This window comes from Bidens hawaiensis, unplaced genomic scaffold (genome assembly GCF_021521415.1).
Source record: "Bidens hawaiensis isolate Kalapana, Puna unplaced genomic scaffold, B.hawaiensis_p1.1 tig00002754_1, whole genome shotgun sequence".
NCBI lineage: Eukaryota > Viridiplantae > Streptophyta > Magnoliopsida > Asterales > Asteraceae > Bidens > Bidens hawaiensis.
The window spans coordinates 410,884-425,895 of NW_027491148.1; the positions used below are offsets into that span (position 1 = coordinate 410,884).

The window sequence follows — 15,012 nt, forward strand, 5'->3', positions numbered from 1 at the left end:
AGCGAGCAGTAATAGGGCGGACGAAGATTATGAAGACGATGATGATGAGTCGACCCAACGATTCAAAAATCAGGAGAATCGCCATTAGAGAAAGTATGAGGCCAGGCGAAATACCAAACAGGAGAGCGCAACAAACTACGAACAAAGCTGGAAGGATCAAGATTCATCCATCAAGAAACTCATCAAATATCATCCAGACGCGAATGAAGATTTCTCAAAGCCATACAGGCCAATCGCCTCGGCCGGGAAATCTTAGTTCAAAAGGAGAATCGCGGAGGCGGAACTACCAGAAAATCCAAAACTTCCACCAATAGTGGGTTAGTATGATGGTCTATCAGATCCAGACGACCACCTACAGACCTACATCGCCGCTGGCATGGTCTTGGGGTGGACAATGCCACTTTGGTGCTACATATTCATTTTAACGCTCGTAGGAGAGGCAAGAGAATGGTTTGAGCGCCTACCAGAAGGCCAAATCGAGAATTGGGATGACTTGGCAAACAAGTTTACCCAACATTTCAGCCAACATCAGCGCCACATTAGCGACCCGGAAGACATCCTCAACGTCACCCGTAAAGATAATGAAACAATAGAAGATATCATTACCAGGTTTAACAAAGAAGGTTTAAGCATTGGTGGAGTGGTCGAAGAACTCATGTGTGCTGCTTCTCGCCAAAATGTGCGGTGTGACGACCTCATTCGCACTCTTACTGGAAAGGATGGCATGCCTCAGAGTTGGGATGCTATCATGACAGCGACAAAAAGGTACGCTTGAACCGATAAAAGTCTGGGTAAAGAACTACCGCGCACTGATGCACGAAATGATATCAATCAGGCCCACAAAGGCAATAAAGTCAGCTCGGTTTGGTCACGGATAAACCAAGAACCCTAGGCAAAGGACATCGCCTCAAGTGAATTTCTTAAAAAGAAAAAAAAGGCGCACTCGCATCCTTACAATAGGTGGACACCTCTGACTAAAAGCCCGACACAAATCATGTATTCGGAAGATATCCAGTTCAAAAAACCTCTGTCGTTTAAACCAGGGCCAAACTCTACCACAACAAGGTATTGTGATTATCGTGAACAGCATGGTCACACTTCCAATCTGAAGGATGCTATTGAAGAATATGTAAGAAATGGAAAGTTGGAAAACCTGGTAAAACACATTCGGGGAGGTGCGAAGTGAACCGCAGGTCATGGAGGACAATCAGGGGAAAAAAAATCAAAGACCTTCATGCAAAATGATCCTAGGTGGCGCAAAAGACAAGAAGCGCCAGCAGATAGAACAGGCTACATGGAAATATGAACAAGTCATTTTTCCAAAAGTCAAAGGCGGCGTAAACAAAAAGCCCCACTAGTGATCACCGCCATCTTTTGACATTTTAGGACATCCCATTTCTGTGTAGACGTGGGAGCAATGTCCGATATAATGTACCGGCAATGTTTCGACCTATTGGAGGAAGAAGACATGCGTCGCTTAGTTCCTGTCAATGCATCGATAAACGGTTTTACCTAGACAGTTGAATACCCCTTGGGACAGTTATCATTTCCGGTCATTTTTAGCGATGGGAAACATTCAAGAACAGAAGACATGGACTTCCTCATCATAGAAACCCCACACCCGTACTATGACATCATCTTGGGGAGAGAATTTTACATATGAATTTGTTAATTTGCTATACATATGAATTTTACATGATACTAAAACTACCGATATCTCACTGCGATGACAGATATCTCAGATATCGGTCAAGACCGATATCTGATATATTTCCGCATTAACTGCTAAGGATATAGATCGGGGTGGATAGAACAGGTGGCACACGTACTTTGGGCCAAGAGTTAAAATTTGCAAGTTCAATGCAAGAGATTACGTCCTTCGCAACAACGAGGCATCAAGAGCGCATGCGACAGGAAAGTTGTCACCAACATGGGAAACGCCTTACCAAATACAAAAGATCCTAGGTAAAGGTCATGCGCGTTGATTCAACTCGATGGCTCACCAGTTCCAATAACTTGGAAAGCGGCAAAGTTACGGAGGTGTTACATGTAAATCGATTTCATTACCTTGTAAAAGCGGTCCAAGGGCCATGTTTAACTAATGAAAACGATACCCCACATTTGGCAAATTTTGGCAAATTGGAAAGTCAACAAATTTATAATATAACACACATTACATAACTCAGTTTCCGTTAATGCAAACAAAATATTTACAAAATACGGACACCATAATTCGCTTAACAAAGTACAAAAGCCTATGCAACTATCCTAGACTTATGTACAGAACTATTCCAAGCGGGGAGAAGCCTCATAATCAACGATATCTTCTAAATTCTCCTCCACCAGATTCTGCTGCGCAACAATGTCGTCGCCAGCCGTAGAAAAAGGACCATCTTAAGATGGCTCCAGTAGCTCTCTCAACATCTTCACGCCATTCTCTTCCTTGGCATACTGAGCAATGATATACAAGGTGGGAAACAAAAGAGCGTTGTATTCAGCCTCAGTAGCTTGGTACTCCGCTTCCACATCAATGCCATGAAGCACATAAGCTTCGGGAGGAAGTTTGTCTCGCAAATGCGTCACTGCATCCTGGAATCCCGCCTTGTGCCCCGGTTGCTGCCACTAGGTGCCCAACGCTCTTAGTCATATCATCATTCGTGATGATGCACTGGGCAACCTGAGGGGAAACAAATACATATTAGTCGACACCACAAAGAAAAAAATAGTACAAACAAATAAGGGAAAGGACATACCTTGCGGATGGGTTGCTTTAGCAGCCAGTCGTGGTCATTGGTAGCAATCGCACACTGAGCAGTCAAAGACTCAATAGTTTGCTCACGAGTGGCGATCGCATCTGCCAGCTTCCCCGCATCCGCCTTCCTCTACGTTGCTTCATCCTCTAGTTCGTCAACCCACTTACGTAGTCTGACATTTTCTTGTTCATGCTTGGCCGTGGCTTCCTTTGCAGCTAGAGCCCGGCTGCGCGCATCAGCAAGATCTTCGTTGGACGTCTTGCACGCAGCCTGAAATTATTTATAGCGCTCAACGCGCTCACGGACAGACTTTGCCAAGTCTGCCTCAACCTTGGGTAACTTTCCTTCAATAACATCCAAAGCTTGGTAGTTCTCTGCTGCCTCACGACCCACTTTCCAAGCGGCCTCCTTTTCACTCTTCACGGAAAGTTCCATCTTTCTCATGGAGGCAAAAGCCTCAATCTTTTCAGCGTGCAGAGCTCGGTTGTCACAAATAAGCTTTGCCACACTAGAGAGACACTGGACAACATCATAGATGGCATCAGATACCAAACTTTTGCGAGGCTGGAACTTGAGAGCAACACGCTCCCCAGGTGGAAACACATGCTCCAAAAACTTGGTGCACACCGCAAAATCTCAAAATTGGCTCCGCGGGTAATATTCCACTTCGGCTGATAAGCCTGATTCACCTCAATTGAAAATCGGGGGTCTATATGTTCATCCCACGTAGCACCGCCTGCGCCAGTACCGCAACTACCACTAAACTCATTATATTTACCACCAACGACCGCCACAATATCAAAAGGAGGTGGTTGAACATCTTCATCGTCGTCAAGGGCAAAAACCTTGGTCGGCGAATACTCCTTGGATTTCAGGAAGTCAACAAATGTCGCGGGACCGGATGCCCCGCCCAATGACTTCCCAAATGGAACCTCAGGCAGCTTACCCAAGGTTTCCTTCACTGGTTCAAAAATAGAGGCCGATGTCTGAGCCTCAAACAGAACAACTAAATCCGACGTCACAGGCACCGGCGTCACTATGGTTTCGGCCTTAGACGGGTCAACCACTCTCGTCATCATCGGCAAAGTCACCGATTGAAGAATAGGCAACGCCTTAGACGAGTCGCCCACACTCATCGTCATGGGCAAACAAACAGTTGCTGCGCTCGCCGCCAAATATGCACTGGCAGACGACACAACAGCAGATTGCCTTTTCGTCCATGTAGACGTCTTCCGTGTCTCTGAAAAATAATTCTCAGTTGGAACTAAATATATATGTATATATATATATGTGTGTGTGTGTGTGTCAAAGAGTGTAAGCTTAAGTACCTGGAGACTTAACTAGACCACTTAGCTTCACAAACCCACCAAGACGGGGCTTGTTGAAGAGAGGAACTTCCTCCTCTTCCTTGTCATCTTCCACCGCCGTGAACCCCATGTGGTGTGGGATAGTGAACGTTCTGGTGTTCACGACGGACCAAGCGAGGAACCATAGGATACCATGGTATCCACAACAGTTCTAGGCTAAAATACTAAAGGCAACTAGGTTTCTTCAATAGCCTGGCTGCTAGTGGTTGGGAGTACATGGGCGTCGGCAGCAATCCCGGACGAATCCGGTAATGTTGCCGGCGAAACGATATGCGGGCCAAACGGCACGTCCAACACAATAACAACATCATCATCATCATCATCGAGGAGCCTCTTGTTAGAACCCTTCGAAGACGTAGCCGCCTTCCAACCACCATCTTGTTTCGCCTTCCCGTCGCATTTAGGAAGGCGCCATATGAGACCGTTTACCTGCAACACATTTAACCATATATGTCAATATGTTATATAGTTCTGATAAACAAAACATATAGACAATAGCTTACCCTCTTTTGGGTTAACAAAGCTGGGAGGTGGTAGCGGCCGAGGTGGAAGTGACTGATCCATAGGAAGGGGGAACACAAAGTTCGGAGCAGTCCTCGTAAGGATGGGCTCCTCCCAAGGACCCAGCTCCCGCCGGAAGAGAATCTTCGTACCCTTAGGAGAAGGTTGAAACAACAACAGTGGATCATCTACCTTTGCGAAAAAAAGCGATGGTTGTTAAAAGTGTATATATAAATAAATACGTACACAAGCGCGGCTTATTACCTTGGCCATCGTGCTGAATGTAAGGGACCACTATCGCATCACTCCATATGCGACTCATACCAAGCAGCACTAGCGCACGCTTCAAATAAGATCGAAGAGGGGAAAGGATGGCATGTAAAGTGTTATACCAGTCCGCACCAGAATATGTAATTGGTTTAGGTTCCGGATGCTCTTTGCCCTCAGCAAAGTGTATCACATGAAAAACCACGTGCGCAGTAACGTAGAATAAGATACTCTTCCACTCATGTAAACTCCTGGGCGCGTCAAAAGCGATGGCTTTGGTGCCAGAATGGGTAAACAAATTATACCAGCCATGGGAGTTGCGCCACTGGTAGAAAGCCATTAACTTGTCAGCCTACGGGGTAATACCCAGGCAGTGACAAGTGTAATCGAAATGGCGGAGGCGCGCCATTCCGAGAGGATGTATTTTGGTCAGGTACAACCTAAACACATCCAAACACTCCAACGGAAAACGGGTGATAGGCAATCGGAAGTTGCCAAGGAAGAAATATTCCCTATACATGGCAATCTTGCCGGCAGGGGCCTCCTTCACCATTTTGCCTAGGGTCGGCAAATCCGGCAAAAAAAGGGGGTCAATACAGTAAATTTTGACCACCTCGTCGAAGTAGTGGCGCGACATCCGACACCCCCACGAACTCCATCGTATGACTCTTCTTGGAACTCTTCTCCTTATCTGGCTAAGAAGAACCAACCATATAGAGAGAAATAAAAGAAAGTTAAAGGGTTCGCCGGTAGCAAAGAGAATAAAAGATGAAAGGAAATATATATGAAAAGTAGATGATAGGAAAAAAGGAAGGCCCATGACCTCCTTATATACCCATCGCAATTAATACCAGGGAGTAAAATCGAGGCATATGAGGCAGTCAAACCATCATAATGCGACGCGTAAGAGACAAGGCAGTAAAATGTGTTACAGTTGGGCGCATCACCGGAATTCTCGCCCACGCGCCTGACACAGACGAAAAAACTGCCTGCAGGACGTAACCGTCCTCAAACTTATCAAATCAACTGCTCCTTTATCCTGACATGCATTTAATTCATCTTTCCCCGCCAAGGACACGTGTCATTTCAAATATCAACACAACTTGGTGAAGTACATGCATAAAAGTCTCCGCCTAGGGAAGGTTCGCAATAACCTTCCGCCATAAAAGGCTCCGCCTAGGAAAGGTTTACAATAACCTACTACCATAAAAGGCTCTGCCTAAGGAAGGTTGACAATAAACTCCTGCCATAAAAGGCTCCGCCTAGGGAAGGTTCACAATAACCTCTCGCCATAAAAGGCTCCCCCCTAGGAAAGTTTTACAATAACCTCCCACCATAAAAGGCTCCGCCTAGGGAAGGTTAAAAATAACCTCCCGCCATAATAGACTCCGCCTATGGAAGGTTCACAATAACCTCCCGCCATAAAAAAACTCGTCCTAGGGAAGGTTCATAATAACCTACAACCATAAAAGGCTCCGCCTAAGAAAGTTTACAATAACCTCCCGCCATAAAAGGCTCCGCCTAGGGAAGTTTCACAATAATCTCTCTCCATAAAGGGCCGCCTAGGAAAGGTTTATAATAACCTCTAGTCATAAAAGGCCCCGACATGAGAAAGTTCACAAATAACATCTGACCATTATAAGAAAGATGGTACATAACAACCGTCAAAGAACTCCCAATAACACATCAGTCCATAACTCCCCTCATTAAGGGCAACAATGGACTGGCGGGACTTGTAGAGGTAGGATACAAAACCCACCAATAAACATAACAAAAGTACCCCCGCCAGTCATATGGCTTAGGCGTCATACAAGGACCCTGGCGCCGAATATCATATCTAGGGGTGGCAATCTTGACCCAAACCCTTTCAAATGGGTCAATTTGAGTTGTTTTAAAAATCAAATAAGTTGGTTTGGGTAAAATGTTTTAACTAAATGGGTCAAAATGAGTAATTTGAAATTCCTTTCTTTTATTTTCGGATCAAAATGGGTCGACAAGTTCAAAGATATGGGTCGATGTGGGTTTGTGTCCTAACGAAATGTTACAGGTTTCGGATCAGAACGGGTTTTCGTACAAGACAGGTTTCGGCACGAAATGAGTTTCAGATTGGAACGGGTTCTGTTCAGTTTTCAAGCCAACACGAGTTTTCACCCGTGGCGGATTGGGTTTTGGTTTCTTTTATTTCTTTTTGGTCGATTTCCGGACTCGTTTTTGTCCGTTTTTTCAGTTTCGTTTTTTTTCGGTTTGAATTCTTTTAGTTTCGTTTTGATTGATTCTTTCGATTTCGATTTATGTGCCCGGTTTTGGCTTTTTGTTTCATTTTTGTCGATTTTCTCGGTTTCGGTTCGATTCGATGGTTTTTTTTAATGCAACGAGGATAACGTAGGAAACATTTTAGTGTTTTTACTTTTTTTATCTATGTTTTATATTTTGAGTTATAATTTTTTATTATTATTTTAAATATTTTTTAAGGGTTTTTGATCTTTATAGAAAATCCTCTAAAAAAATTCAAAAAATATTAATAAAAAAAATCATAACTTAAAATATAAATAAAAAACAAAAAATCTAAAAAAATTAAAATGTTTCTGACATTATTCTCGTTAAAAAAAAAGACACTCAAAACCCGGTTCGACCGTAACCTATTCCGACCCAAACCAAAACAACATTTTTTTAATTGACCCGTTCCAACCCAAACTTGTTTTGACTCATGACTCATTTCAACCCATGACTCGTTCGACCCAACCCAACCCATTTGCCACCTCTAGTCATATCTTTAACTAATTAAAAATTCCATGACACCTCATAAATGGGAGCACCTAAGATTTCCATGAGTATGGTATAAAAAGGGAGGATATTCATTGTAAATCACACCCAACCAATAAAGGATGGACAACACATATTCAATAGTACTACATCGTACGATATGTCAACATCAAACGACCACCACTCCTACCAACTATCCTTAACACACGTCCATGGAATTCGATTGGTGGGAAGCCTGGCATGGCAGTTGGCTATACCCCCTCTCCTCTCTAATGGCTATAAATGCTCGATTACCTCTAAACGATAAAGAGACCCAACATTCTTAACTTACTCTCACAAGTACTATACATATCAATACTGATTCTCACGCTGGAGGGTGGTTACCAGAGGAACCCCCCCCCCCCCCCCAGTTTCCTTCATAACGAGCTCACGGTGTTATGTTTTGTAGGTGTATCACTCATTTGCGCCAAAGAGGGGTATAACCCATCGTGAGAAATACCTAATCATCACCCTTGGACTAAAGGAGGATTTCGTGTTTCTTCACCCACTAACTCTCAAGAGACTACAACACTTACCCGAAAATCCCCCCCCTCCCACTTTTGCATCCCTTTGTTGGTCATTCCCTTAATGCCTAAAAGGGCCAGAAAGGTGTGGTCCACCGATTTCATTACACTTGTATTTTTTGTTGGTTATTTTGTTTATCATACGTTTTCTATTCTAATTAGTAAGATGAACGATTTTAGTTTAGTGAGTTTAACCGTTTTAGTAACATGAATGATTTTGGATTGATGAATTAAAACATTTTAATAATCATGCTGTGTTTAAGCTGACATGTCTAACACGTTTAATACACAAGCTAATTTGTAAGGAAACTAAAATGGGTAACACGTTAACTCATTGAAAATTATAACAGAAGAAAATAATTTGTAAATTAAGTCGCCAAACACATTTATTTTGAACCACGACATAAACACAAAAGATAATTAATCATATAATATAAATCATGTGTAGTCATAAAGCCCCATGCCAGACTTTATGCGTCACGTAACGCTCAGTCACTTGTACACTTTTTTGTTTTTTTAAGCTTTTTGCATATAAAATAATTTTATATACAAAACACAAACAGATCATATACTTTTATCCCACCCAGATCAAATCTCAAACACAAACACAAACACAAACACAAACACAAACACTCCCACCAAACCAACAGAACGAGAACAGAAGCAATCGGAAGATCAAGAAGCAGTCTCCAGCCCTAACCTCCAATCCCATTCAATCGTAACCGCCACCGTCAATCCCACCATCACCGACAACCGTTAACTTCTCCGGCGATGGATCCTCAGGTTCAGCAAGCATCTGATGTCATCATCTCGTTAACTTCTCCGGCGGCGATGGAGCTAGCTTCCGCCATTTTGACCTAAAACGGCTGCATAACTCCCCGAGTAAGCATCGTCTAATATCTTTATGTAATCCTACAACAGCAGTAGCTATGTGATCTATCTAATCATGAGGCCAAAAATCTCCCAACGGATATTTATTTGTATCACTCCCCCCAAATAATAATATCTATCTTCAACATATTATTATATTACACACAGGCAGAAGCCAGAGAGATGGGGCTAGCTTCCGCCATTTTGATGGCTTCCGCAACATCAAGGTCTCTTCTGAAAGCTCCATTCTTTCCACACCTTCAATTCTCATCCGTAAGTCTCATTCACTCTTCTAAAAACCCACTATCTGATCATTTAATAGGTTAACTTGAATTTTCAGTTTGTGTCCAGAATATCTGCAACCTAAGCGTAAGGAGATCCTCAACTCCTCGAAGAAAGAAAGGCTGCCGCTTGTATTGCAGTCAGGTATACGATGAGGAGGCTTGTGAGCTCGTTAACGGGCTTGAGGTCTCAATCTCAATCGGTGAGGGACCTGATTTCGTTGCCGCTTATCTTCTCACTGCTGTCAAGAACAATAACGGAACTGGCACCTACTCTTATCTGACATATACGGGTTTCAAGACCACTCCACCAGAGATTTTGCTTATCGGATCGCCTGCAACGGCTACAAGTAAGCTGATTGATTATCTTATTATTATATCAGACAGATGACTAACTAATGGTACTTAAACCTAACGCTAAATAACTACAACTTGGTGTTGCAGTGTCCTGTTACCTGACTTATTCAATGGAGATCCATGGTCAAAAGACCGGTCCATGACCCTGTTTGACCAATGGCTAACCACACACACCCAAACCGCAACAACAAACATTGCAGCATCGATCAATTGGATGGTGGATGAATTTGTAGCTGCAGGAATCTCAAACAAGCTTGGAATCGTGGGCTTTTGCTTTGGTGGCGGGAAAGTAACCCAAGTTCTAGCTGAAGATAATAATAATAGTCATTTTGGCGCTGGAGTATCATTCTATGGCACACGCATCCAACCGTCTGTTGCTGCTAATATCAAGGTGCCTGTGTTGTATATCACAGGTGACGATGATCCCTTGTGCCCTGTTAAAGTGGTTGAACATATTGTAAGGGATAATGATGGTGGATCAAAAGTGGTGGTTTTTAAAGGTAGAGGTCACGGGTTTGTTCATCGGCCTGCATCGAGTGAAGAAGATAAAGACGCTGAAGAGGCGTTTACGATTATGAGAAATTGGTTGCAGAATGGGTTGGTTGTTTCGGAGGTGCAGTGACTTTTGGTTTTTTGTGTATATATTTGTAAAGTAGGTCTGTGCTCTTGGTTTCTTGTTGGTTTTTAATGCTTGAATGAATGAATGAATTGTTTGGGATGAATGGAAAAGTTGTGTTTTGGTTAGGGATATGAGTAGATCGGGTTTATATCGAGCCCGAATTTAAAACGTTACCGGGCTTCACATACCGAAAACATCAAACCGTTTATACCATAACTAATGGTTATATAATACGAGTCTAGTTATAAGGTACAGAAAATTGAATTAAGTAGTAGATTTTTAAACCAAAACTGATCCATTTTTAAGACTTGAATTTGAAATTTTAGGGTTAAAATTGTTATAACTTATAAGAGTGTGTTACGTTAGGGGTGAAAAGGGTGAAAGGAGAAAATTGCCACAGGTGTGCCAATGTGGCAAAAAGGCTTCCGATTTCACACTAAGACCATCTCTATGGTGAGGGGCTTCAAAGCCCCTCCATCGTGACACTTCAGTGTCACGTAAGCACCTGGGGGTATTGAAGCCCCAACCAAAGGCGCCCGCTATGGTTTAATGCCTCAAAGGCGCCCCTATATATATATATATATATGCATATGTATGTATGTGTGTGAGAGGGGGGCTTCAACCGCGCCAGCCGTTCAAACGACCAGATCCTCGCCGCCCACCCCTCGTTGGCGCCCCTCTGTGGTGTTTGTCGCCCACCACGCCCCAAAAACCCCCCCATTCGCGCCCCATAGCGGATGGTCTAAGTTGGATGTGTTATGGTGGGGTGAAAGATGAATGTGATCGTGAGATGAGATATCTAATATCACATATACATGTCTTTTATCACAATGTAAACCAACTTTTTCAATTCAATTTGATAAGGATGCGTCTAACCCTTGACAAGGGTTAACTTATAGCCATACTTAGTTCGACCTACCCTCTACGAACCTTTTATGAACCCCGCTTTTTATCAATTATCCTTTCCCTTCCCCCTTCATTTATCATTTTTATCATTATCCTGCAACCTAAATTGATAAGATAATCAATGGATAAATTGGTTGGGCCGAATCGTTGCATAGAAATTGGAGATATTGATTAATATATTAATAAAAAAAAAAAAGCAAAACACACTCCTCACAAAGGCTGTCTTGGCGCCCTTTGGCACCACATGTGTGATGTGTCATTGTATTAAGCGCCCAAGAGTGCCAACATGGCCTTTGGCTAAACGGTACGCTCCATAACATTTGGCCTAAAACAGGCATGGGAAAATTTTGGTCACATGCTTTAATAACACAACACTTCCATGTAACATACCTTAAAAATATACATGTGATTTTTATAATTTTATTAAGACTCGATTCTTAAAATGATGATGAAAAATTACAAATTTAGGATGAAACAATAAAACTGATAGCAGCACAAGCTCTTAAATACAACAAGGACTTGATTTATCAACCATTATAATTTTTAACATTGATTGATGTTGCAACAATATACAATATTATTGCATGTTCAAGGACTGAATGGCAAGCTTGGCTGCAGTCATTGAGACATTGTTCTTGACAAAACTCAAACACGTTTCGAGCCGTTGTAATGTTTCTTTGGCATCCATCGCTTTCAGTTTTTCGTTCTGTAACTTTATCATTTCCGTATGTGTAGATCCTGTCATAAAAATATTATTACACAATTAATTTTAATAGTAGCATTTTAGGTGCCACATTATTAGCTAACTTTATTTATTAAAATAGACTTTGGGCAGCATTTAAATCATTTTAGTGTCACAGTATTAGCTAACGTTATTTATTAAGATAAAAATAAATAAGCAAAGAATAAGCGGATTACCTGATACATTTTGAAGCGCCGCAAATGACACGCGCTCAGCATACGAAGGAATAAAAGCTTGTTCACAATCTAAAGAAGGCTGTCTTACAGCCCAATCTAAAGAAGTTGCTGTTTGGGTCCGCAATGGTTCATCTTTAGCAGCCTAATCATTAAGAAAAAACCACATAAGCTAACAATTATGTATATGGTGCAATTTCTAATGCACGCAAATGAGCAATAAAAGTCACAACCTTTAGTTTTATTTCCAAGCTATGCAATCCCTCAAGAGCTTCTTTTAGTTCAACAACTTTAGAGCTTACTTCACTTTCATTTTCTGGAACATTATCCTGCAACGGTAATACGATGCCTTCTAAGAAAGGATCCGCCTGCAAAACAGAATATTAATTTCCACAAATCGCTTTATTAATTTGTAAATGAAAAGGGTAAAATGGTCATTCATCTCAATCTAACAAAAAGTAACTTACCTTTGCAAATTTGACTAATGTGACACGACCGATGCCTCTAATAGAGACTAAGGCCCCGACATCTAGTTGTTCAACCTGTCGCAACACTGAGGCGCTAATGAGTTTAACTAAAAAATTATAAAACGAAGATGAGATAATTATTTGAAGTTAATTACCTTGTCTATAAAAACCAAACAAGCATATCTAGCAGCAAATGATGCTTCTTTTGACGTGGAACTCACAGCAATGGGATCCAACACAAAGTGCACAAACAGTTTCTTCTTTCTTAGCAAACACTAGAATCACACACGTATTCAAATCATTTAGAATATGAATAGGTTAATTTCGGGTAATCAGGCAGAGGCGAGTGAATATATAATATAGTAAGTAGTACCTCATCCAATAACTTCAAGTATCTTGCTTCAAACAGGTGAAGTGTCTTGGCTTCAGATGGAACAAGCACCTGCAAACAACACACATCATCAATCGTAACCTTGAGAAATAATATAACAAAATAGCTAGCTACCTACCTGATCAGACGGAAACGGAAGCAGTGGGAGTTGTAAGAAAGCCGCATACACTTTAAACCCACTTCTTATTTTCTTATTCGAACCAACCAATCTGGGTGGTCTTGCATCTAAACGCCGGAAGAACTTATTAACCAAATAAGTGTTGGCAATTGAACATCTTGTAGTCCTTCGTAGTAGTGAATTGGGGAGACGAAGAGAAGATCTAGAGTGAGTGAGAGTGGCAATTGAAGTGGAAGCGATGTTGATGGTGGTGCTACTACTAGTTCTGCAACTCATTTCCAGTGGATGGATGATATGATAAATTGTGGGTGTGGAGAGTCTGTCATTTTTGGCCATTATTAGTTGATCATTGGTTTTTACCCGTGGAAGCCTTTGCACCCCACGTATCCCGTGTTTGGCGTAGCTTATATTTTTGTGTTTACGCTTATATCTTTTTTAAGCTTATAACTTATTTTACATCAGTTGATAAGCCTTTTTTAAGTGTTTGGATTAGCTTATATTCTACAAGTTGATTATATATCTTAATAAGTTGTTAAATCCATCATTTTTAATTTGTTATAGTAATAAGTTACTTCGATATTATTAATCCATCACCATTTGAAGGTAAATGAGTAATTTACCCCTTTAAACAAATAAGCTTCTTCAAATAAGCTAAATAACCATCTTCAAATAAGCTTCTACAAATTAGCTTATATAAGCTTATAAGCCTAAGCTAAAAAAGTTAAACCAAACACCAAATGAACCTTATTTTATATAAAAAAGCTATAAGCTTTGCTAAAAAAGCTAGGCCAAACACCCCCTCAATACACAACCACCCAGGTTTACTGTTGGTTCTTGATTTCCGATTAAAGGTTTTGCAAGATTCTTAAATCATTTTTTAATCATTTTTGTGAAAATTTAAACAACTCGGCTGAGTCGAAAAAAAAAGGCTCATAAACCTTAACGAAAAACAAAAAATATAAGCTAATATTTATAAACGACAATTAAATTAATGTAACAACAATAAACATAACAAAAATATAGTATTAATGTAATACCCCAATTTTCGAAACACTGATAGATTATTTGCCGAAATGGTATGTTGTTGAATCAAAAGTTATCAAGTTAAGAGTGAGGTGTAATCAATACAAAACTAAAATGGGTGAGTGTGTAAATAATAGATTAAATTATAGAATAAAGTACAAGGGTCATTTTTGCCATTCCTTAAAACCTGATTTTGAGTCATCTTCCTCCTTAAAACCTGTTCAATTTTCGGCGTATATTTCAGACGAGGCTAATTTTTCGGCGAGCTTTAAACACCACAACTAACTACCAAATCGACCAATTGATGGTGCCGTTTGATTCAATATCATTCACAGATAAATATATATATATACATAAAATATGTTTTAGGTCCCAAAAATTACGTGCCCGGTCGAAGGTGCGGCTCGCACCCCCCACCCCCACCCGGGCCGGCCCTGCATCTTATTCGAGATCAAATACTTAAGGAACAGTGTTCTTCTCAATTTGTGGCATGCACTTTTTGAATTGAACATTCTTCATCTAAATTATATTTATTTGTTAAACAAGTGGGACTTAAATGACCTACACTGGCTAAAACTAATTTGGCATTAGCAGGAAGTTTATCGTTTGTTTTGATTAGATATTTATCTTTTTTAGTTGGGTTTATTATTTGTTTAAAATCAAATTAAAATCAAACTCAAAATGAATAAATTAAATTGAATAAACTGCAAACCAAACCGATGAACACCTTTACTCACCAAAAAAATCTAGTTTATTATTCAGTTCGATTAAACATTTTACATATAAGCGTGTAGTTTTAGGTCAACATGATCCTACAAAAGTGATGTAACCTATTTCACTAATTAAGTTTA

The 15,012-nt window shown here is 40.8% G+C and overlaps 1 protein-coding gene and 1 pseudogene across 2 annotated transcripts; one reads left to right on the top strand and one right to left on the bottom strand.

Annotated features, from left to right (window-relative positions):
* The first annotated feature begins 9,260 nt into the window (after positions 1 to 9,260).
* LOC143620964 (uncharacterized) lies at positions 9,261 to 10,466 on the top strand (annotated as a pseudogene). Its single transcript, XR_013151428.1, has 3 exons — positions 9,261 to 9,357; positions 9,436 to 9,715; positions 9,810 to 10,466. The product of XR_013151428.1 is annotated as an uncharacterized LOC143620964 (transcript).
* A 1,358-nt stretch (positions 10,467 to 11,824) lies between these two features.
* Positions 11,825 to 13,474, bottom strand: LOC143620959 (uncharacterized). Its single transcript, XM_077092516.1, has 7 exons — positions 13,139 to 13,474; positions 13,003 to 13,071; positions 12,785 to 12,904; positions 12,630 to 12,704; positions 12,396 to 12,530; positions 12,166 to 12,307; positions 11,825 to 11,985 (listed from the first exon to the last, which is right to left on the bottom strand). The coding sequence occupies exons 1-7, from the start codon at positions 13,472 to 13,474 to the stop codon at positions 11,825 to 11,827; spliced, it is 1,038 nt and encodes a 345-aa protein (XP_076948631.1).
* Between the last annotated feature and the right edge of the window lie 1,538 nt (positions 13,475 to 15,012).